The 25,287-nt window shown below is 42.0% G+C and overlaps 4 protein-coding genes across 4 annotated transcripts; 2 read left to right on the forward strand and 2 right to left on the reverse strand.

Annotated features, from left to right (window-relative positions):
• The first annotated feature begins 9,786 nt into the window (after positions 1–9,786).
• Positions 9,787–10,401, forward strand: LOC108015103 (myotrophin). The gene has a single exon (XM_017081347.4). It carries the CDS (start codon positions 9,910–9,912, stop codon positions 10,282–10,284), a length of 375 nt encoding a protein of 124 aa, XP_016936836.1. The 5' UTR covers positions 9,787–9,909; the 3' UTR covers positions 10,285–10,401.
• A 199-nt stretch (positions 10,402–10,600) lies between these two features.
• LOC108014943 (uncharacterized) lies at positions 10,601–11,579 on the reverse strand. Its single transcript, XM_036820679.3, has 2 exons — positions 11,428–11,579; positions 10,601–11,277 (listed from the first exon to the last, which is right to left on the reverse strand). Exons 1-2 carry the CDS (start codon positions 11,431–11,433, stop codon positions 10,729–10,731), a joined length of 555 nt encoding a protein of 184 aa, XP_036676574.3. The 5' UTR covers positions 11,434–11,579; the 3' UTR covers positions 10,601–10,728.
• A 2,645-nt stretch (positions 11,580–14,224) lies between these two features.
• Positions 14,225–15,116, reverse strand: LOC108015105 (loricrin). Its single transcript, XM_017081350.4, has 2 exons — positions 14,980–15,116; positions 14,225–14,907 (listed from the first exon to the last, which is right to left on the reverse strand). Exons 1-2 carry the CDS (start codon positions 14,983–14,985, stop codon positions 14,416–14,418), a joined length of 498 nt encoding a protein of 165 aa, XP_016936839.3. The 5' UTR covers positions 14,986–15,116; the 3' UTR covers positions 14,225–14,415.
• A 9,122-nt stretch (positions 15,117–24,238) lies between these two features.
• On the forward strand, positions 24,239–24,830 carry LOC108015058 (uncharacterized). Its single transcript, XM_017081298.4, has one exon. The coding sequence runs from the start codon at positions 24,345–24,347 to the stop codon at positions 24,489–24,491; it is 147 nt and encodes a 48-aa protein (XP_016936787.1). The 5' UTR covers positions 24,239–24,344; the 3' UTR covers positions 24,492–24,830.
• Positions 24,831–25,287: the final 457 nt, after the last annotated feature.

Genomic DNA, 25,287 nt, shown 5'->3' on the forward strand with positions numbered 1-25,287 from the left:
GTGACCCCGCCGCCTCCTTCGTCCTGCGACCCCGGTTTTCCAAGGCGTCGCAACCTTGCGCCGAAAGTTTCGTTCAATGTCCGTTCAATTACACGCACGATTTCCGCTTCCTGCGGCGACGGCCCACAGAGAAACCAGGGGGAAAACCATACGAAAAAGCGGAATAACGAACGGAAAACTTTGCACCCAATACTTTTCGCTCTTTCGGATTTTTTTCTCCCTTTCCTATTTTTTGTTGTTTTTTTCGTCATCGGCTGCGTTTATTTGACAAATATAAAACACATTTTCACCCCAGATGACGACGCCATCATCATTGTCCTCATCGTCTTCGCAGGCGAGAGCAAAGTCCAGACGAGCATTAATAAAAATAATATTTTCGCAGGGGTAAAAAACAAGGACCTTCTGTGGAGGGTGGGGGTCTCTCCCTGCCCAATCGTTGGGCTCAGCAGGGTGCCGAGAGTCCCTGCCCCGCAATCCGCAGTCCTGGGTCCAAGTTCTGTTTGCCACTTTGCAAATATTTGCCAGTCGCGCAAAACACTTTTGGCCGTGGCCAAAAAGCAAGGAGGCTAAAGGCCGTGGACCTGCAGGACATGCGACTACACGGAAAACTTACGTTTCTACTTTGCAGATTGTTTATTTGTATAATGGGTCTTGGGATAGAAAGGTCTTGTAAAATGGGGCCTTTTGGCATTTATTTCTTTCTCAATCGAAATGGACGCCGAAATAGCCACAGTTGTGAAAGGTGCGTAAAAAGGTGCGTAAAAGTATGCCTTTTAGGCAATTTTTTAAGTGATTTTAAAGTCCGCAGGCTTGCTTTGGTTTCCTCTAATAGCTACTATATGAAATATATTTGATTTAAACAAATCATCATATACCCAGAGAAGAGGCAAGGTTGTAGGACTTACAATATAATGCGTAAAACATATATTTGAATATTATTTTTCCTGTGTATTCCTCTGCACCCCTCCCCCATTTTTCTTGTTCTATATATTTTTCTCCGGCTTCCTGGGGTGTTGCATGTGTCAAAAAACTTTGCAAACTTCATTATGGTTATTTGCTCAACGCAGAACGTGGCAACCCTGCCGCTCACACACACACATGCAAATGCAGCGGAACATTTTGCTCGCTCCTTTTTTTTCGGGTTTTTCTCGCTTGGCCAAGTCCAAGTTATTACCGTTAATTTTGTTTGCGCCAAAGTTTGGCTTCCCCTGCTTACTCTTCTATTTTCTGGTTTTCTGGGGCTTTTCCAGGGGGTTTTCCACGGCGCTGTGGGCCCGGCAGGCGCATTTCCTTTTAGACATCTCCAGGCAAGGACTTCCGCCAAAATGATAAATTATTTTGTTTACTTGCCATTCGGCAATCATTTCCGCTCCCGAAAGGGGCACAAATCTTTATCGATGGCCAATCGATTGGAGACCCCCGGGGAGGACTGTGGGGTGGCCAATTGAAGGGGCGGCACCCGTGATTATTGTTTTTTAAATTTCGTTTTCAATGCCATGAATATTCATAGCCGCCCACATTACGCTTTTTGCGGCCTTCGCGTGTCGGGCATTCAAATGCATTCGATCGGAAATTTGCTGAAAAATGTGCTTTATTTTGCGCTTCTGTGGATGGGGTGAACTCAACTATTTGCATTGATGAATATTCACAATCGAATTTGGTTGTTTTATTTTATTTTTAGGTTATCACTCTGTGCTGGTAATTATTCGATTATTGCATATTTCGTTGGATCGTTGCTTAAATATGGAATATTCTAATTTTAAATCGAAATCACTTTCCTCTTGCATATTTATTATTTCAACGTTTTCGCTGAGTATTTCGGGGGAAAAAACTATGTAAGCTCAAGTCTGCCCTTAAAATATGCAATCATATTTTCACAACATTTTAATGGACCCACCCATTTATCTATTTGTTTTTGCTTCCCACTTTCGAATGCTCCCGTTTGTTGGCCAATTGTTTCAAATGGAAATTCTATTTTATTCATTTCCATTGACGTTAAGTTGTTTCTTTTTGCGGCAATACAATAAAATGGACATGTATGAAAGGAAAAAGTGAAATATCAATTTATGCTATTCAAATTTTAAGCCAAACTGTTTAGTTTTTCAGTATTCCCATTGATTGTTGCTCTAATATTCCTTTGTGTGGCGCCCCCTTCGATTCTCCTAACCCAATTCCTGAATTGTTTCCTTGGCCCAGACACAAACCAAATAAAACTAGCCCTCGTCCCCGAAAAATCGCACCAAATTGCAAACGGAAAAGTGAATTACTTTGTTGTTGTTCTGCCTCCTCGAAGGAAGGGGAGACGGATAGCTGATTATTCAAGTTTTAATGATGTTACGCAGTCCAAGAACTTCGAGGAGCGAGGCGAAGGATTGGATCGTAATGCCCGGTTGACGGAGGCAGGGAAAAGTGCTGGAGCCAGATAGCCAAATAGTTTTTACGCGTTCTCAAGAAGCTTTTAACGTTTTAATGGATAGGCGGCCTTCGGCGAGGGAGGGCGGTGGCGAGGGGGTGGGGATGGGTCGGGGATGGGTCGGGGTCGGGGGTCATTCCCCACCTATTTGGAGCTCAGCTTTTATGGCCGAAAAGTGCTGACTACTGGCCATTTTCCCTTCGTGGCCAAGCGAACAGTTCCTGTTTCTGTTTCTGTTGACATGAAACTGTCGTCCGCCATAGTCGCTGCACTGGAAAAAAATGTAGCAAGGTTGTACTTCATTTCAAAAACAATAAAAATAGTATACATATTTGAGGTGTAAATAAATTAAATGGATATGAATTTCATTAAGAATACCTATCTTCTCTTTTTTCAATGTTTAATATATTCATTTTAATCTATACAGCTTAGACCTTCGAATACACAGAAGAAGTTAAAAGAATTAAAATTAGTTCCAGGATATTGTTAGTAAAATATCAAGCTGTAAAAAATTAAACAGTGGATTCTAATCTATTCTGTTTACTTTTATTCTATCCCCCGTAAGATTGTTCAACAAAACATATTATTGTAAAGCCTTCTTAGGCATATCTAAATTTATTTCAGTGTAGTTGGGGTCCTTCTCATCTTCGGTGATTTCCATCTATTCAAACCTTGGCTACCCATCGTTGTTGTTGCTGACTATGGCCGTATGTTTGTGGTAAATGCTAACAGTTTTTTGTGTAATTGTCAACGGCAACAACAAGGGCTAAAACCAGCCACAACAAACGCACCAAGTACAACAAACAGGCCAGCGACAATGAGAAATAAAGTAAACAAGTAAATGAGCAAGAGGAAATTTTCCGCAAGTGTCAGCACTTTTCCAGGGGGCAGAAGGGCAGAAGGAGCTGGAAGTGGCTTGGAATAGATTATTCCCCCCCCCTCCCCTCTCAGCCACTTGCGTTTATTGAGTTAACTAAACAGCAACAACAATGCGGTGGCCCAAGAAAAACAAAACAACAACTCGAAAAACTCGAACCAGAAACAAAAAGAACTTGGGCAACTGTGGACACTCTGGCTGCGTAACGTTATTTCCGCTCAAGGATTAAGCTTTTGGCCAGTGGCAAGCAGGCGGCTGTACCACCCCCTCCAGGATGGGGGGTGGGGGTGGTTACCTGGCTACAGATGCTCCTGGATTATCGCCCTGCCTCCGCAGAAACGGAATGGCCAGCAAGAAGAGGAGCCACTGGCACAGCATAATGTGTAAGCAGGTGGACGAGACTCACCTGGCGATCCTGGGGATACCCATTGCTCCCATTGTCCTAGCACAGAAAGGATCTTATTTCCAGTACGTATCCTCTTAAATGGTATCTCAAAGATCCTTTGGAAGTTTTGAATTATAAGGTACTTAAGTTTATATACAGAAAACTAGCCAATAGCTTTCAATATTGAGTATTATGTATTCTTATGGGAAACTAGCTATGTTGAATTTTAGAGGAATTTTTTTGCGTCATATATACATAATTTTGGTAACCATTTCTAAAAAAGCATAAGTATAGTCACTGCCAGAGATTGTTCCTGCTGTTCTCTGTTTAAAGATTTTAGTGAATACATCCCTAATATATTTTTGAAAGATAAGATTAATAACTGTATGTACGATATTTTTTAAAATTAACCTATTTATAAGCTTAAAATTTGATTTTAAGTTCTTCTGGGTTCCATAGACTTAAAGATATATTGTTCAGACTTCTTTCATCGCCAAAATGTCCTTTACAATTTGATGGGCCATACCATTTGGCATCTTTATTGCCCAGTTGAGTTGACCTCGATTACCTGTGGTCCTTGGCCTGCGAGGGTATCCGAAAGCCACAATAAAAATGTAAAAAGGTGCGACGGTTGTGGTTGCGGTGGATCAGCATCAGTCCAACCCCCGCCCCCTTTTAACCAGCACCCCCCTTGATGAGAATGGGCGGAGAAAGAGGGGGTGGCTGCTAGATTATTCATCTTAGATAAAAGGAATCTTTAAAACGTAACCGAAACAACTGCCAACAACAACCAACTACCAACAACCAACAACCGACAACCGCTGACTGCGCAGCTTAACGGTTTTCCCCATGCACCTGTTGTTGTTGTTGATTTGTTGTTGCTGAAAAGTTGTTGCTTGTTAAACGACTGCTGTTGTTGTACTTGTTGTTATTATTATTGCTGCCACTGCTGATGCACAAAAGCGGCTTACAGTTTGACAAGCACTGCCTGGCGATGCACCTCCCCACTCCGCCCACTAAACTGATTGTCAAGGCAACAGATATGTAGAGGGATCCAGCAGGAGATGGATAACGCAGAGAGAGAAAAAGGGGGAATAGCACCAATCACTCTTGGATCTATTACATACCTTCATTGACATTTTAGGGATACCAAAAATATATGGTTTACTACTGAAATATTATCCATACAACATTAGTAAGGTTTTGTCAAGTCTCAAAATACCCCCTATAACTTACTTATTTAATTATAAATTTCATACCTAAAATCAGGTCTTGTTGATAAATCTGCACTTCTGGTTAAATGCGTGTTCTTAAACGTTTCATAACAAATAATAACAATGGATCTCTCTCCCCCTATTTTATTTGCAGTGTAGTCTGTTATATAGCATCGTCTACTTAGTTAAGTTGTTATTTTTATTATAGACCGCCCCCGGCGACTGCTTGGGAAGGCGTGGCACATGCTATTATGACAACACAGCAGCTGGACGGAATCGTCAGGGATGGAAAATGGGGGATGGGGGATGGGGGATGGGGGATGCGATGGAGGCATAAAGATTCCCAACATTTACAACAAACACCGTCTGATAATGCCCTTGGGATTGGATGGATGTAATGCTGGGGGAGGGGGTTTCGTTTAAAAGTGGACTGATCGGGGGGACAGGTGAGGTTGGGGGGAGGGGCAGGGTCTGCGGAAAATGGCTGCAGGGAAATTGGGGGAGAAGCCCTGGCAGACCCCTTCATTTCATTGAAATTGAGCAGGGGGCTGTGGTCAGTGGAGGGGCTTAAGAAGGGGTTTTTGAGAGGGGCTTCAGGAGGGGTCAGGTCCTAAGTAGCAAGTAACAAGTTTGTCGGGGGTACAGTAAAGTTGCATAAGGATAAGCTGCGCAGCTCGCAAATGAATGCCAAACACTCATCAAGTGTAATGAGTGCAGTGAATGAGTAATCGAGTGTTCTGATTTGATCACTTCGCCCCCCTGTAAACCCCCATTTTCCCGATTACGTAATCTGGTTCGATTTACCCGGATGATGTGATTTTCACTCATGCATATATGTACACTCGCCCACTCACAATCACATCACAAATTATTTATTCTACGCTGGAATCTTGGCTCATTTTAGTGTGAATAGTTCATGGACTACCAGTGAATGCAATGGCTAATGGCTAATGTGTCTTGAAGGAATACAAATCAAGGCTTCACAAACTAATTTATTGAATAAAAGAGAGATTCATTTAAAAAGTGACTTTGGGTAAGTAGTTAGAAAATGCTTGGTTTATATAGTAATATTCAGCATATAAAGTATTCATTTGTTTATATTTTTTAAAGTTAGTTGTGATGTTGATTTTCGCATAAAATATATTTTCTATATTCTTAAAATATTCGATCCCTTCCGCTAGATGGGCACTTAGTCAGTCACTCCATTCACTCACTTATTCATTCGCCGCTTAAGCTTAATTTGCGAGTATCTGCTGCTCGCCTATTCATTCGCTCAATCAGTGAGTCATTCACTCATTTATTCACTGGCAGCTGGTTGAATGCCCGCCGGGCGAGTCCTGCTACCGAACCGCTGTCAATGTCCCTGCCATTGTCCTTCCTCAGCTGTCATGGGTGGCGGGTGTCTGGGTGAGTGGGTTCGTGGGTGAGCAAGGGGGGCAATGAAAATACCTGCAAGGAAATTATACGAAAACTGAACAAGCCAAAAACAACGGAAGGTTGTTATTTTAGAGTTCAAGTTAAAGTTAAGCAGCGCCCGCGGCATTCGACGTTCTCAACGCTCAGCCAGGACTTCAAAACAAGGACGAGTGCTCGCCGTGAGTGGGAGGACTCAGGGATCCGGAGATGCGGAGATACAGGGACCCAAGGACGAGGACGAGGACGAGGACGAGGATTGGGTAGATGCGACAGCAATGAAGTGCACTCGAGATGTGAATGGGCTGGAGTGTTTTGGGAGTTCTGTTTGTGTCCCCTTTTCTTTCTGTGTCTCACTGCTGCTTGGCGAAAAGCTCTGCACTGGAAAAATAATTGTTAATATAAAAGTATAGATTACTGTAAAATCGGTGGAAGATTAAAAGTGGAAAAGTATCTATGCAGTCCCTTTATAAATCATTTTAATTTCTGATATAAGTTTCAAGCTTTTATTTTTAAATACCTTTATATTTAAAAACATACTTTTAAAGCAGAAAGTGTATTTTGCTGGGATATGTATCGTGCTTGAACTTACTTTATATAAGAAAGTGTAATTGGGGTCCCTAAGATCAGATTGGAACACACTCTACCCCATTTTCTGGCAGTGCACACCAGCAGCTAGGATATCCTAGCCCACGTTCCATCGACTTGACTCCCTTTTTCCCTTTCGCCACTCGTTACTCGTATCTTTGTGGAACAATTTTGCCTGAATGCAAGCGGCAAAATGGTTGAATGGGCGAATGAATGAATGAATGAGTGAATGGGCATATCCCTGCCAGCTCCTCGCCGTTTGTCCTTCGTCCTGCGAATTTTCCTATCTACTGGCCCATTCGAATGGCGCTGAAAAGTTTCTCTCACTTTGACTTAAGTGCTCCGCCCCCCTCTCAAGTGAACAATTCGAGTGTTTGTGTGCCGTTGTTGCTGCTGCAATTAGTGAAGAGCGCACTATTATTATTATTATCATTATGAATTTTAAGCAATCAACTGCGAGAGCAGCAACAATTAAACTTAAAGTTGGCGACTTGGCTCAAGTTCTCCCTTTCACCTTCCACCGCCCCTTGTAAAACTGAAAACTGAAAACTGAAAACTGGAAACGGGAAACTGAAAATGTAAACAGTCGGACCGCGAAAAGCTATGGAAATTGAATTGCTGCTCTTCTTCCTTTTTTTGTTTATTTTTTGTTGTTTTCCCTGTTTTTCCCGTATTTATTTTGTTGTTTACCTATGATAATTGTGATGTTTATTTATGGGAAAAGTCAAAAGTGGGGAAAATGCCAACGCGGAAATGTGCACAATTTCAGGGAAATTTGTTCTAGGCGAGTGAATTGTTTTTCCTATTTTCCCATTCATTTCTCTGTTTTATTTATATGTTTTCTTTTTTTCAGATGCTTTAATAGTTTGTTGAGAAAATGAGTGATTTTGATAGAACCCCTGTTTATTGTAGAGAAATGTTCATGCAAACCATCTATAATGTTTAAATTTGATGTGATTCCAGTGATCAAAGTATATATTTAAATATTTTTTGGATTTCCCATCGAATGTAGACTTTATCCCGTAATAATGTAAACCAAGTAAAAGCCTATTTGTCAATCCATTTTTGGGGCTTCCATCCTATTTTACCATTCTTTGATGTGTATTCTTATCTTTTAATTAGACCGAGCAGAACGTGGCGATTTATGGGTGGTGAGAAAAGGGAAATTGTTGCACAATTAAGCAAACTTCCTTCGGTGCGGATATAATAAGGGTTTTCCGCCCATAGTTTTCTTTCTCTTTCTTATTTACAGCGCAATCAAATTTAACTGTTTAAACAAGCGATGAAAAGATTCTTCTTCTCGCCGCACACCAGCACACACACATATATGTGTGGGTGGTGCAGTCATAGTCATTGTCATTGCCAGGAAAAGTGGGTGGAAAGTGGGCGGTGGATTGTGGGTGGGCCTGGAAAATGCAAAACAATTTCAGGCGAATTAGCGTAATTGTCTCGCCGCTGCTGTTGCTTCGGCTTCTGCTCCTGTTTCTTCTGAGACAAAGGAGCCAAGAGAAAGGAGAAAGTGGAATGTGGCAAGTGGCAAGGAGGAAAAGCGGCAGGACTCAAGCTACTTAATCCTCTAATTTGTGTGTCTCTGTGTGTGCAAGTGTGTGTGTGTGTGTGTGTGGGCCACGCCCCTTTTCTGGGCTGCCTCTAGCCCGGGCAAAGCAAAGTTTGCCCTCATTTATATGCAAAAATGTAAACCAAAAAATCAGCGAGAATGTTAAATCCAACAAAATGCATTTAACACATAAAAATTTGCATAGAAAGTGGCTTTGGTAAACCCCCCTGCCGCCTGCCGCCTGCCGCCTGCCGCCTTCCCCTGTACCAGCACCCCACAAAACCCATTCCAGCTACCGAATCCGAATACCACACTATCTAAGTGCGAGCAGCAGAACAATTGAAGTTAATTTTATTTTTATTTTTATTTCCGGCACCCGCTACTTGACTATTATTATACTGAGCCTTAGAGTGTGAATGTGTGCCTGCCACGCCCAAATTTGGCGGGCTAATTTGGCTCTCAGCTAACCTTTGGTTTAAATAGCCGTTCTATGCGCTTCTCAATATCTCTACTTGGTGGCAAGAAATTAATATTTTATTTAAACTATTTTAAACCTAGTTGTTGGGCACCTCTCGCGGTTTTACTCTGTTTGAAAATAAATATCAATTCAGGGGCTTGCCAGCATATTTAGACTTAAAGCCTCTACTTAACCTTTGGTTTAAAAGCGCCCTTCTACCCGCTTCTCAAAGTCTACAGTTAAGCATCTAACCCATAAAAACGCGCCCCTCAAGATTTCTACTTGTTGGACACTTTTAACATTTTACTTTCGCAATCGAAATTTTCCCCATGCTTCAAACCCCCCCCCATTTTATATTTGTCCATTTCTTATTATGTATTTGTAACCAATTGGTTGCCAAAACCCCTCCCGCTCTGCATTCATGCTCAGTCAATTTTTTGTTGCCACTGCTGCTGCTGCTGTGTCCTTTGTGTTGTTGTTATTGCATGTGTTGAGATTCTCATGGAAATTTGCATACAAATTGCGTCTGGCGCGTAGGAAGCCGTTGGTTTTTGGGGGGCGGTGGCGGGCTATATGTACTATGTTTACACACGGGGGAAGGACGGGGACATATGGCCCGACATGCGTATGGGGTTAACGAAGGGTTAACACAACACAAAAAACCGAAAACTAAAAAAACCAAATATATATACATAAAATAAAACATTGCCAACAACAGCAGCACCTGACAACTGTCAAATTTTGTGGGTTACCATCGATAAATAAAATGGAGGACAACTTTATGGCAGCGGCGAGGTAGAGAAATTTCTATGACAGATTCATAGGGAGTATTAGTTAACAGTTTTGAATAGCTATCAACTTTAAAAAAGAAAGTAAGATATTTTTAAGGATCTAAGCAGCATAGTCAGTAAAAGTTCAACTTGTAATGTGACCAGACCCCACTCGAATCACATAACTTGACTGAATCACATTCTATTGAAAACGCAAAAGTAAGGCAGTTGAATATGGGCGACGGTGGCAGCATCGAGGACATCATCTGGAGAATTAAGAACGGGGAGTACGACGAGGTGGAGCGGTTTTTCCTGGCCGGATCCCATGATGTAAACGATCTGATGGGCGTCCGGTGCCCCCTGCACTATGCCGCCGACTTCGGCCAGCTGAAGCTGCTCGAGTTCTTCGTGCGGATCGGGGCGGAGGTGGACCGGAAGGACAAGTACGGGATCACCCCGCTCCTGGCGGCCATCTGGGAGGGCCACACGCGCTGCGTCGAGTTCCTGCTCCAAATGGGCGCCAGTCGTTCAGAGCGGACGCCCGAGGGACAGAGCTACGCGGATGCAGCCGAGCGGGATGACATCCGAAGTCTTCTGGTGAAGCAGTAACCCACGGTTAATAGGTCATTCTAAGTTTTGTAAATTCATAGTGCGCTTTTAGTAGACTCTTCAATTACTTCAGTTGTTGGTCGGTAATAAACATAAATTTAGCTAGACACAAAAAAATTCATTCATAGTTTCTCTTGCCACAACAAAATACGCTTTCGTTAAAATTTTAAAGTAGCCTTACTATGAAATAGTAACTCCAGATTTAACTGAAACAACTCAATTCACACACCATCCAAAGCAGTATCTTTTTTGGCATTTTTTGGTTCCCAAGGAACTCACTATTTTTTTATCCCATTAAATTTAAAAATAAATTGAATTACCTTTTTAGTGGGGGAATGGCTCAACTTTATCGCCCTGTTTTATTCGTTAATGCTGGGAAGTATTTACAATTAAGGTCAGTAAGAAACAGTAACAAAATGGTAGCTGGTGGCCAGCGAAGCGCGTTTACCAACTACTCTGGGCCCAGCCGCCCTGAGGAGCCCAGCCGCCGGAGGAGTAGCCGCCCGAGGAGTGGCCACCGCCGTAGCCCCCGCCATAGCCGCCGCTCGAGCCGGAGTCGGAGATGACCTTGATGATCTTGACGTTGCCGCCGCTACCGTAGCCACCACCTCCATGACCGCCACCACCGCCGCTGTAGCCGCCTCCCGAGGACCAGCCACCGCCGCTGTAGCCACCTGAGGAGCCACCTGCCCAGCCGCCTCCATGGCCACCACCGTAGCCACCTCCGTAGCCACCGCCTGCTCCGGAATCGGTGATCACTTTGATGATCTTAACGGTGCCACCGCCGCCTCCGTGGCCGCCACTGTAGCCACCTCCGTAGCCGCCACCGCCACTGTAGCCACCACCGCCTCCATGGCCACCGCTGTAGCCACCACCATATCCTCCTCCTCCGCCGCCGGAGGACCAGCCGGAGCTAAGGGCACTGCCTCCTCCGCCGCCGCCCAGGAATCCCGCCTGGGCCATGCTGCAAGCCGCCAGTAAGCAGACGAAAACCTGCAAGAGATTGGCAGGAAGCGCGTTAATGGGGAGTTCAATCTTCACAAGGGCACACACAACAGAAAAAAAGGGATCACAAAAAAAAATAGTGTTTCACTTTCTACGACAGTGTTAATCCGCGAAATTTAAAGCCACAACTTGGCGCACCTTCATGTCGAGGTGTCTGGTGTTTGGAGATGGAGATTGATTTCTTCGAGAGGAACTGCGACTGTGTCGGGCTGGAAGGGCGATCTTCGACTGTGGTCTGCAGTGTTTTGGCCGCCGCTTTTATGGCCCGCTGCTCGGATGCTCAGATGCTTGGATGCTCGGTAACCAGCTTGGCTCACTTAACCCTGCCCTGCCCCAGCTGGCGCGGCACACAGTGGGTCTAGACCAATCCAATCCAGACAAAATAGTTACAAAGAGATATTAGTTATGCAAATATAACTTCCATAAATATTAAATATTAACACACTTTTAATTGTTAAACAAAAATAAAAAAAAGTACATATTTATTTGTTAAGACGGTTCTTTATGACCTATGGAATGATTGGAATTATTTAAAAGGGTCATGGCTACCAAGGCTCTAACTCTGAACATGTTTGTTTTGATTTAATATATACATTAAACTCTAAACATAATAAGGTTAAGAATTTAAATGCCATTTCCTTCTATATTGGGCATATTGCATCCCGAAAGCCCATGGAAATGGTAACACTGTGTGGAGTCTGCTCGTGTATGACACACTAATTGCCGGTCCACGCGATGGTCCGTTTGAGTTGCGGCATCGTCATTACCATTACCATCACCATCATCGCCGTTGTCCAGCTGTCTGCATGGGGGCAACGGCCCTGACCCCACCCCATCCCTATAACCCCGACCACCTCACACCACACCATGCTAAACCGTACCATACCATACCATCCGATCTCCACCCGCGGCCCAGGGCTTCCAGCTAATTTATGTCCCGGTCTGTGTTGCAATCCAGGCCAACTTACAGTGGGAAGCCTTCCCTATAGAGACACTGCACTTGCCCGGGTGAGACCATTTGATAGCAGGTTATGCAATTCATCCAAATCGACACAAAGTTGCAAAAATAATAAACAAAAGCTGCCCGCAGCCTGGTCCAATAAACTGGTGGCGATTGCACCAGCAAGTGGTGGATATTGCATGGGTAGGGTACCCAAGTCTTTAAAACCAGGTACTTATTTAGGGTGCTAAATTCCAAAAATAAATAAAAATTATAGGTAGATGTTATTTTTTTTGCGGTTCTTGATTATTATAACAGAAATATTTCTAGGAAAATTAAAATTAATTATGATTTTAGGACAAGCATTGTTCTTTATCTTATGAGAGTATGCCAAGATGTACCGCAAACTGCTATACTTTTTCGGACAATATCTTGTGTTTTTAGAGGTACCTTCGCCATCTCTGCTCCCAACACAATTTCAATCTTGATTGATTCGGCCAACGCGATCGGGGCTCCATTAACTCTTGGCCCGCAGTGGCGATGGGTCAAACAGAATGCTTATTAATTGTCCGACCCGCCAACTCGATTCCGATACTGGTTGGCCGAGTTGGACAGAGCCAACCTTCACTTCTCGATCTGATAGATGAGCCATACATTTCCCGCTGATTGTCGGTGATTTTCCATGTTCGACTAAATGGCCGGCGGCCTCACGATATAATAGCCGAATTTGTGACTGAATTATCAAGAATATTTTGCTAAGCAAAATTAGTATCTTAAATTTGCACTAGTAAAAGATACAATGTTAAGAAACGAGCGACAATTAAAACACTCCATTTGATGGCCCCTTTTTTTAATGATTATTGCAATTTATTGGTAATTTCCCTTATTAGCAAGACCAAGGCTGACTTCTGGGACATAAGTAAAAATAATTTTAAAATAAAGTGTATTAGTTAAAACATTTAACGATCATTTTTTTTGGTTGTCCACATTAAATTATGATTTTGTCAGGCTTCGAGTTGTATTATTATTTAACGGGGTCTGTAGTGTTTTATGTGGCCCAGTAAACATTTCTTTTTAATCGTATTCAAAGTGGAATAACACAACATAATATAATCCGTAGTCTAGAAACAAATTTACGTAACAATTCAGTAGTCATTATAGTCTGTTGTATTAGACATTTGAAAAATATCTATGGGCTGGGAAATCGATTGCAGATCGAATAGAAAACGATGGTAAATATGCATGGAATTAGTATACACGCAATCTTAATTTGTTACCCCATCATCAGAGTATCCATTAATTAAGTCATAAAATATGTATGCTGAACAAAAATTTCGGACCTCACGAATTGGAAAATAAAAACAAAACACGAAGAACCGAAGATTTAAATACGTTTTCGGTCCATACAAAACTAGCTACGGCACCATCAAAAACAATAATTATAATGATGGAAATTCACAACAAATCCGAGACGCATCCGCAATCATATCTGTTGGTGGGGGAATTACTTATCTCCCAGCATGGCGAGAATGGTCATAATTACCAGACGGTAATGGTTTCATTCCCTTTACTAAGCTGCTGCCTAACCTTGAGCTTAACCCATTTCGAACAGGGGGTATTGAAATGGTTAAACATGTTAGCATAATAAAAAATACATTTTGATTATTAAAAATATCACCTATAGAGAGTGCCAGAAAAATATGTGAAGTGCCAATCATGAAGTGATTGCAAATTAACAATTTAATTGTCAAAAATTTGAGATATAAATTGATTATCATCAAAAAATTAAAAAGCTTGCTTCAAAGGTGATTTGAAAAACTGGTTTTAAGTATATTATGCAATCGCAAATCAAAAAGTGTCGCAAAGTGGGTTAAGTGAAAGGTGGAACCGGCCAACAAAGATGCTCTGAAAACCCCCCAAACATCGTTAATCACTTATTGGGCTTTCCAAGCGATAGACAAAGAATAAGACATTGGTTTCTGTTTTTTTCTATACATTTCATAAACAATAAACAAAAAAAATGATTCCTAAGCGCACGCACAAAAAGCGTGCTCTATCTTAAACATAACTTCGTAGCATCAAAGGAGCCAATATCGCCGACCAACTCGAACAACAGGAACAAAAGAGTTGACATCAACGCACTGGATTGCTAGGGATCAGTTTCCTGGAATCCGGGCTCTGGGATCTTAGTTCCAGCCGCCGGAAGACCAGCCACCGCCGGAGGACCAACCGCCGCTGGATCCGCCGGAAGACCATCCGCCATCGGCGACTCCGGAGCTGATCAGCTTGATGATCTTGACCTCCTCGGCCTGGTGACCTCCGTGGTGACCATGACCATGGCCATGGCCATGATGGTCTTCCTCCTGGATGACCTTGATGATCTTGACCTCCGAGCCATGACTGTGGCCGTGATCATGTCCGTGGTCGTGACCGTGGGAGTGACCGCCCTCGCTGATCACCTTGATGATCTTCAGCTCCTCGGCGGCATGGCCGTGACCACCGGAATAGCCACCAGACCAACCGGGGGCCGGCGCCTCCTCGCTGATGACCTTGACGATGGTAGGCGGACTGCCGGAAGACCAACCGCTAGATCCTCCAGAGGACCAGCCTCCGCTACCACCACCTCCGATGAATCCGGATTGGGCCAGGCTGACGCAGGCAATCAGGCAGATGAAAACCTAAGGCCGCAACCAAAGATCAAGGATCAAAGTTGAGTATCCATGCAGATTATATAGGTGGTGGGGACTTACCTTCATTCTGTTGTCGGTTCCGCTTGGGTTGAACTGGCACTTGATAAACGAAGTGGGATTGGGGAGCTGAGCTCGTAAACTGATGATAACACTATGCCCTGCGGCTACTATATATACGGTTGAAATGTGGGTCACCACGAAGAGAAATGCTGGCCATCAACTTCCCATTCCCAAATCCAAGTCCAATTCAAACGTGACATTCGCAGACCCAAGCGATATTACTAATGCACCGATTTTTCCGAGAGTCTTAATCAGCCGAGGCAATTAATCAGGTGGCTCCAAAGGCCAGTGGTGACAACATAAAAACTGTAGGTAACATTACAGAGAAAAGCTATAAGCCGTCTTAAATATACATAAATATTTTATGCTGTTTTATTTGTCATTGAAAGAAAGTAGATAACTCTTTTTTCAAGAAGTGTTGTCAAAAACAAAAATTTTCGAATTAATCTGATTTTAACAAAGATAATACCTAAGAATGCCTTAGAAAGTTAAAGACAGTTATGACAGCGACGCAGTGCTGTCTTATTTTAATAATATTTCTAAGTAATCAGAATGAAATAAGTAAATGTTTTCAGTGCTGCTTTGGGCTCTTAACAAATATGTTAATACTCCCCATAAAACATTTGGCTAGACAACTCCGTTTCCAAACAGCTGGCTGCCCTGGGCGGAAAACACCTCAACAGGTGTTCCATCGTGTTTTTATTTTACCACCAACCGGTTTTCGCGATTCGCGATTTGTGATTCTCTTTTTTCGCACTGAGCACCACACTTTCGTGAACCAAATTGGCAAGACACTTCAGATGGCCGAATTATGCAAATCTCCGCGTGGGTCAAAGTGAAAGAAGGCGAATCCGAATCAAAGACCCAGCAGCAAAAACCACTCACTGTTGCGTATGCACATCTGCTTAATTAGGCGCTAAAACATCGCCTCCGAAATGCGGAGAGCTGTCTTACCATTGGTGTCCCATCTCGCATGGGACAGACGACAAATATTTCTCAAAAACTCATTTGCCAACTTTCTATCCTTTGCTGGCATTGTACTCGTTAGCATAAAACATGTTTATTTTTATGATTTTTCTCGCCAGACGTGAATCACATTCTGTAATGACGCCAAATATTTTCACTAGACTTTAACGTTACCACATGGTGTGCATAACTAGATTTTTGGCCTTTACCCACTGATGAAGTGCCGGCAAATATTGATGGGATGATCGGCATATTTGCAATAGACGACACTCTGAGGTGCAAACAAATCGCCTACTGATTTATGGATGGTGGGAAATGAAATCGAATGCAAGTCAGTGAAAAGTTTCGCACAAGCTTAAAATACACCATAATATAAATGGAAGTAAATGTTTTAAATATAAGGTCGTTTTAGCAAAGTCTTAAATCGAACCTTTGGGATGCTTCAAAATCCCAATGATTTCTGTGAAATTTTCGATGCTATAGGAGAGATCTCTTTAAAAACCCATGCTGCGATAACAGAGGGAGGCTTCACTGAATGTGACCGCCTGTCCCCGACTGCCATTAGGTTCGATTTATTATCGTTATCCTTGTGTTCGGCGTTTAATATGCAAATCGGGCTCTCGCATGAACGCCCAAACATATGCAACAAGACACGGAGCTGGCCAAATGCGATAAATATGTTGATGTGGTCGTGTTTTTTCCACTACCGAACCCCCCGCCACTGGCGCTTTTCCGCTTTTTTCCATGCGCGTTCTTCATTAAAAATAATGAAAATTGAATTTAATTCGCTTGTCGGGCCTAATTATAATTATGTTAATGGCGCATGTTTTTCCACAAAATTTACACAATGTTTGTCCAAATCGTCAACGGATTTTCCTGTAGCTCCGAAATGGGATTGCAGGCAAATAGTATCTGCGCAATCATGTCGCATTCCATTACATATCGTGACAGGGACACTGGGCTGGTTTAGTTGGCCAGTGCTAATTGGAAGTGCTTTAAACTGATTTTAAGCACGCATTTTTGATGGCCTAGGAATTTATGATTCTATTAGTGTTACCAGGATCGAAGAGTGTGTACTGTAACACTGTTTTCAAGCTAAAAGTGCGACTGTTTTGGGCAGCTTACAATCTAGGCTAACGAACCCCATCACTTTTCGGAAAATATATTTTTTGACCAATTTTCGCAAAAACAGATGAAGTAACCCCTTATGAAAAATGCGAAAATTGGTCAAGAAATAAATTTCCCCAAAAGTGATAGAAATAGTTAGCCTAGGTTGTAAGCTGTTCAAGACAGTCGGTCTTTCGGCTGTGCCCCCCGTTTTTACCAAGCTACCATTGAAAAACCGACAAAAATATGGGTGTTTTTGTCTAAAATCCTACTACCTATTTTTCAACCAAACAAACAGGTATTTTGGCAATCAATCAATTAAGGTCGGAATAAGGAATGCCATACCTCGTTGAGCTCGTAATTTAATTTCCAACCGATTGGCATTGAAACCTGGAAATTTTAATTTTTGTTCAATTTTCGCAAAAACAGATGAAGTAACCCCTTATAAAAAATGCGAAAATTGCTCAAAAAATAAATTTTCCCAAAAGTGATGGAAATCGTTTGCCCAGGTTGTTAGCTGCTCAAGACGGTCGGTCTTTCGGCTGTGCCCCTCGTTTTTACCAAGTTACGATTGAAAAACCGAGGAAAATATGGGTGTTTTTGCCTGAAATTCTACTACCTATTTTTCAACCAAAAAAATATGTATTTTGGCAATCATCTTGCGAAATAAGGTCCAAATAAGGAATGTCATACCTCGTTGAGCTCGTAATTTAATTTCCAATCGATTGGCATTGAAACCTGGAAACTTTAATTTTTGGCCAATTTTTGCAAAAATAGAGGATGTAACCCCTTATGAAATATGCAAAAATTGGTCAAAAAATAAATTTTCCCAAAAATGATGGAAATCGTTAGCCCAGGTGTACGCTGCTCAAGACAGTTGGTCTCTCGGCTGTGCCCCTCGTTTTTACAAAGTTATGATTGAAAAACCGCCAAAAATAAGGGTATTTTTGTCTGAAATCCGACTACCTATTTTTCAACCAAAAAAAAACAGGTATTTTGGCAATCATCTTGCGAAATAACGTCGGAATACGGAATGCCATACCTCGTTGAGCTCGTAATTTAATTTCCAATCGATTGACATTGAAACCTGGAAACTTTAATTTTTGACCCATTTTCGCAAAAATAGATGATGTAACTAACCCTTTATAAAAAAAGGGGAAAATTGCTCAAAAAATAAATTTTTCCAAAAGTGATGGAAATCGTTAGCCCATGTTGTAAGCTGCTCAACACGGTCGGTCTTTCGGCTGTGCGCCCAGTTTTTACCAAGTTACGATTGAAAAACCGACAAAAAAATAGGTATTTTTGTATGAAATCGTATTTATGGAAACTATATTTTTTGAACCAAAATAAAATTTTTAAAATTCCTACTCCCTAATTTTCGCACTAAAAAAAAAGTATTGTGCTCGAAATGAGATCAGAATAATTAATATTTGCATGCGAACAATGTCTAAAAATTAAATTTTCCAGGTTTCACAGCAAATCGAGCTCAACGAGGTATAGCATTATATCGATTTTAATAGCCAAAGGAACGTAAGGCTTATGTTAAAATGCGTATTTTATGTAATCCAATTTATTACTCTAAACTTACGTATATATGCATTAACTTGCTTTACATCTATAACGAAAAAAGTGCAATAACTGAATGGCGAATATTAGTGGATTTGCGATATAGGGGTTGCAAAAATTATAAAGTTGATAGTAAGGCAAAAATCTTAATTTCACAACTTAACCTTCTTCACCATTCCCCGCTTCTCTTTTGATTTTCTCATCGGCCAAAAACCATTCGCTTGTCGCTAATTTTCCCACTTTAGTTTACCCAACGATATGGAAACAATCGCTGAGCTTTAACCAAACCAAAATCAGGAGGCAGGAGGTCAGTGGCGGATTGGAAAAGGAGTGTTCAGGGGAAAGGAAGGCAGCAGAAGGGAGTGGCATTTCGGTTTTTGGGCAAGTTGGTTACAGCGATTGAATTTAATTAGCTTATCATGAAAGCGTATTCCACATAAATTTATCAAAATTGCTTTACACAGCAGCAGAGACAGAGGCTTTCGAGAGGGGGGCTACAAATTGCATTACGACCCGCCCATTAAACTGATAAAAACGAGATCCTGGAGTGGTGGGTGGTGTTTTTCGGGAAGTGGGAAGTGGGTTGCTGGCTGAGCGACACTTTAAAGTTGATGGCTCGAGAGAGAATCTAAAATCAAATTTATTAACGCACATTACAATGCTCTCAGTTCATAGCACAAAAAGGGGGGTGGACCATGGGCGGAGGGGGCTTAGGGGTTCAGAGGTTGGCTTCAAAATAATACGAAGGCCGTTGCTCTTTGTTTTCCAGCTACGCGTTCGGAAATGAATTTATTCACGCCAATCAAAATCCCAAATGTGCAGTGTTGGCAAAAAGCCTGAGGATTGAAAAATGCTGAAAGAGTATATTCGAGTTTTTGTTCAAACTAAAAAGAGTATCATATCTTTTCTTCAATTATAATTATTTATTTTCAAAACCCAATACAACAATCGTTTGGCCCACTTAATTTTGCCCTCGGCTTATTCCGCCCAAGTGGCTCCATCGATACACATAGATATCTGTGTCCGTATCATTATAACCGACCATTAAGCCATGATTACAGCGCTGTGAAGGTGAAACCCCATGGCTTACAACCCGCCCCGCCCCCAATTTCCATTACCATTGGGGTTTGCAAGCCTTAAGCCGCTTGGCAAAGTTCGGTCGACTTATTTCGCCTTATCGACGGGGCCTTTGAGGCATCCACTTTGATAGCTGGCCAACTGTGTTAATTGATAAGCAATCGCTAATCGCGCGACGGCAGAGGCGGCGGCAGAAAGAAAGCTGGTGAAGGGGGGTTGGGGTGGCTATGAAAGTGTTTTTGCAACCGATGCGTTTCGCTGTCTGCCGTCTCTTTCGCCCCCTGCCACACCGTCTCTGTCGCACTCACAGGCGTTCGCTTGTAGTGTCAACGCGATTATGATGATTATGCCGCTTCATGGGATACACTATGGCGGTCGCAATAATAGCACTGAGTTGCAAAAGTATTCACAACTACTCAAGTATTTTTCGATGGGGTATCTGTACATAGGCTCAATAATTCTTATTAATAATGCATCATATCCCTAACAAGTATGGAATATTAAACAATTCTCACTTCAAACAAAATGAACTTAACAAATGTCATTGAATTTTACTTAATACGAGCATTTTTTTATTATTGCTTAAGCATTTCAAATTTTTTTATTGCAAAATTTCATTAACAAATGAACTTAGTTGGCGGTAAGTTATATGTTTTTCATTTAAGACAACAGACATGTAACATTTGGCATTTAAACCTTCTTTAAAGATTTTTCAAACAATTTAACTGTTTTACAAGTCGACTAAAAAAGATAAAACTAAAAGGCATATTTTCAGACAACTGTCCTAACCAAATCACTGAAAATTGAATCAAATACCTAAGTGCTCCCATATCGACCTGAGCTGTGATTAAAGGAGTTGGAATAGGAGAGGAGTATATTAGGGCCTTAGATGCAGAGGGGTTTCCGAAGGGGGAAATTGCAACATCATCCGCCTGGCAATTGGAGGCATTTGTGCGTGAAATTACATTGAAAATTTAATTGTGCACACACACAGCCAAAGTGCAGCAGGTCGCAGTGCATTAGACACGCAAAATTTGCTCATAAATTAGAATGCAGCCCCCCAATACTTGGGCTCTGCCGATAAGAAGTGGTACTATCAGTAAAGTGACTAACAATCGCTCACAGACCGCAGTCAATGATCTTCTTCGATCCAAGATGGGATGGGATATACCTTTAGGGATCTGAGGAAAGTAGAACGTTTGAGGGCAGTACCTATAAATAACGTATTATCAACTATAAACTTTTAGCACGCAATCATTAGTTGATTGTCTATCGATTTGCTGGATTTTCCCGCAATTTCCCGAGCCACGCCCCCACCTTTTTCCACCTGCCCGCTGCAGTCTCTGTCGCCACACGTGGAAAGTTGCAGCGCATTTCTCCTGTTGCGGCTGGCGCAAAAAAAGGGAGGAAAACCCGTGGAAACCCCTCAGCTGATGCAATTTTCCTGTGCGAAAATTAACAAACAAATACACACAAACACACCGACACCGAGTGTGCCAAATGAAAATGCGCGCGCGAGAATTCAATTTGTGGAAAAGAAAATGGTGTTGGATGAGTGGTTGGGAAGGGGTTTTACATGGCATAGGGTACAGTGTATTGGGTTAGGCTATGGTTTAGCTGGCTGCCTGTTTACTTGAGGTTTTGCCAGCACACCCAGAATTTTCCTTCCATTTTCCCAAGACTTTTCCGCCGACTGCCGGCGAATGGGGGCCAGCCGGAAGGAAATGCAAGCGAACAAACGAAGCAAACACTCAGCTGGAGTGGGTGGCAAGTGGTTAGGCTTCGGTTTTGGTTAGTCTTGGCTTAGACCGAAAATTGGCACAACCGGATGTCGATTGAGTTTGCTGCTGCCAACAGCGACTTGTCGCCAATCATTTGACAGGCTAAGAAGTTTAAGGGCTTTCTAGAGCGACTGATAACCCGACTTAAACGCAGTTATTGGACATTAAAAAGTTAAAAAGTTAAAGTACCAGAGAAAGCTTTAGTAAACTTTACAATCCTAGGTTCGTTCATACCGAAACCTAAGAGCGAGGAACCTTGGTATAAGTAATCGCAGTCTTATCAACTCATATTTTATATGCAAAATGTTATAAAACGCATTGAGTGGAATACAACACGAAGTCAAAAAATCAAGTTCTTAAAGTATATATATTCGAGAAAGATTTCACTTACAAATTCTACACCAATCATTAGGGTGAGACTTGTTGATCATTAGCTAAAATATGTACTATTAAAGCAGGTGCTACCTCATTTCCCCTTGAATTTTCCGCGTTCTGGCTTCTTCACCAACAACTAAGCCCCCTTTGGATGCATAGTTGGAGTTGCCAGGACAACAGATCCTTGGAACAAAGCACATGTGTACTGGTGTACAAGGATCAAAAGCCACACTGAAGGAAACCTAAAATTTAATTTTAAACACCCTGTTCTTGGGAATTTCCTTAAATACATATAACTTACATCTATAGAGAGAATACAGACGGTCATAATATTTAATTTATTTCTCTCAGTGCTTATGTAGTTGGTCCAAAGAGCTCCTGGAATACTAATGCCGGCAATCTGTTTGCCTGTGCCACGCCCTCGTCCGCGAATGCCGCCCCAAGTTCTGTGCTCGTAGGGCCAAATATTTCTATTATTAATGTCTGTTTATCTGCATGCGACGACGTCAGCCGCCCGCCATGACCACCCATTCCCACTCTATATAGACAGATATATATATACATATATATATGTGCACAATGTACACTGTACATATATCCCCCGATCCGTGGGGGTGTCTTTGTTTATGGGCTTCGATTAATTTTGCGCGTAAATGGCAAAACGCGCGGAGTGGAGAAGTGAAGAGTTTCCTCTGGCAATTTGTTGTTGTTATCTGCGGGGCTATATTTAAACATAGTTTATTAGTTGTTGTTGCAGCGATTAAAAGCGTGGCAGACTCCTCTTACCCCTCTTCCCCGCTGATGGCAAAAATATTGCCAACATTTCGGTTTAGGATGGCCAAAACGAGAGGGAAAAAGCACGAAAAATTAACACATTCAATCAGGAGAATTATTGCAAGTCGCTGTGCTTGAGTTATCATGTTATCAACTCAATTATCCACTAAGTTAAGCTGAACCCGATGTACGATCGATGTTTATATATTTTGGGCAGTTTTATTCATATTATACACAAAGCAAACAATCACTGGACATTAAAATGTTCATATGTATACTTCTTAGGTATTTTGACAAAAAGATCATCTTGTTTCAAATGAATGTAAAACCTTAAACAGATATGAGACTATTTTAATTTCTGGTATGTTTTCGAGATTTGTCATTCGAATTTTGCGTAAACTTCCGTTTAGATGTGTACCGAGTCATGCTGTTTTAAATATTCAGAGCTTTGGAAAGACAGGAACATAATCATAGCTTTGCTTACTGACTCAATCGTCTTGCAAGACTCAGACGCTTCCCTAAGCTTCGAAATTCGAGTTACCCCATCTGAAAATGATCTCACCCTTCGCGTTTGTTTTTTGCTGATGCATTCCCATTTTATTGAGAAAGTCTACTCGTAAAAAGTGTCGATTGTAAATCTTGGGAAAGAGCTTTGCCGGTAATAGTTTCGCAGTTAATCGCGAATGCTTAAACGACTCTTAATTCGCTTTGTTTGTTTGCGTGTTTTTTATTACCAGTCGCCAGACTAGACATTCCGCCAAATATTACTGCACTTGTAACCGCAGATAGATAGTGTAAATTTAAACAAATTTAAAAACAAACATGAAAGGGAAATCGGTCGAGTGTGTCGATCAAATGTTTGCTCACAAATGTATTCGTGTTTAGACGCCAATTGTTTAGATAGTGACGCACCCCGTTCCGAGATTAGGCGTTCTTGATAAACATTGCTAATAAACCGAGTCCGCGAATAAACAAACAAAAACATTGCAAAATATAAAAATATCTGATTCGCGTAGACTTGTATGTGTACACTACACAAGGGAAAACACTTGAATGTTATGTGGGTTTTCAAAGCTGAGAAAAGTTTGGTCAAAACTTTAATTAAGAGTCCAGTATGCAATAATTTAATTCAAGTTCTGAATTCCGCCGGACTCATTCCGAAATGTGAATGTTTTTGCTGCATACTTTTGGGCACCCCTATTAGCGATATTCTCTTTTTCTAGTTTCTTTTTAAAATACAGAAGACCTTGACCTGGTTACTTCCCAATTTTATAAAATGTTCTGTTTTCGGCTAGATTTTCTCGCAGTGCAGCTCTCGCACATATGCTAGAGCTTTTCGCCCTCGAAGTGCGAATCGCGCTTATCTAATGAGTCGATAATGGGACCAGTGGCAGGGGCAAAGGAAATGCATCGGTCGGCGGTACTTTCTGGGAGCTTTGCCGATTTCTGCCTGCCGTGGAACCTGGAGGCGACTGGCCGACGTGACCGGCGGCACATCGGACATCGGACAGCGGCAAAGCTTCCCGCGGGTTCTGGTTTTTTTCGTTCTGGGTTCTGGGAGTGAGCGTGCTACTTAGAGACTATGGTGTATATAAGGCCCCATGCAGGGCGTGCGTCCCGCGCATAGTGCAAACAGCTCTGCTCGCGTTCGCTTCGCATTCCATCTGCTACCATCCTTCAGCCACTCGTAGTGTCCCCGATTCCCGGAGTAGAATCAGCATGTGGTCCAAAATTGCCATCTCCGGAGCCCTGCTCGTGATGGGTGGCATCCTGTCCTCCAGCGTGGTGGACAACTTCGCCTATGTGGACCGTTCCCTGCCGGTGGCCATGCCGAAGGCCAAGGCATTCCAAAAGCCAGAGGAGTGAGGAGCAGGATATCCCGCGGATGAGGAGTGGACGGCAGCCGAGTAGCCAGTTCCCGGAACAGGAACCAGTGCTTTCTACTCGGCCACTGTGGACACTTAAGGGCCAGCCAACTACTCCGGCTTGTTGTTAATTTACAAGTTCGCCGCAAGCGGGAAGTAGTTAATGTAGGTCTCCAAGACTCCCACCAGAAGACCCCCTCCCCCATCCGAACCATCAAAAACAACAGTTTCATTTGTTATCACCTTAATTTTAAATAATTTCTGTGACCCCTTTTTTTTAGTATTGTGTATGATTAAGCTAAGAACTTCCCTATACGTAAGCAATAAAATATTTAAGCAATAGTGACGCATTTTTATATGGCTTTTTTGTTGATTTTATTTTACTAAGCCATAGTACTCTTTTTTTTTGTGACTAAATATAATTTTTTATGTACCCTGTACGTTTGAGCAATGAAGTTCCTTATAAGAAAGCCATAAAATATTTTAATTGAATTTTTGCTTCTTTATTTATCTATTGTTATAGTGAACTAAGCCTTAGCTCAATTGTTTTTTCGTTTATATACATATATTGTGAGAAAATATTTTGATCGTTTAAGCTATAAAGTTCCTTAAACGCCAGCGAATGAATTACCCGAAATTCCAGAGTGACGGATATGAATTTAATTTGCTTTTCTTTTCATACTTCCCGTTTATATTTATTTGATATGGTCTTCAAACGAATGAGGTCCAATTATCGGAGTTAATAATGAAGTATTGACATCGGTCGGCAATTAGTGACAAAAAGATTACACGAGACC

The sequence above is a fragment of the Drosophila suzukii genome, chromosome X (assembly GCF_043229965.1).
Source record: "Drosophila suzukii chromosome X, CBGP_Dsuzu_IsoJpt1.0, whole genome shotgun sequence".
NCBI lineage: Eukaryota > Metazoa > Arthropoda > Insecta > Diptera > Drosophilidae > Drosophila > Drosophila suzukii.

Bases quoted from the DNA above. Each gene is read 5' to 3' on its own strand.
- LOC108015103 (XM_017081347.4), top strand. From the start codon at position 9,910: ATGGGCGACGGTGGCAGCATCGAGGACATCATCTGGAGAATTAAGAAC.
- LOC108015058 (XM_017081298.4), top strand. From the start codon at position 24,345: ATGTGGTCCAAAATTGCCATCTCCGGAGCCCTGCTCGTGATGGGTGGC.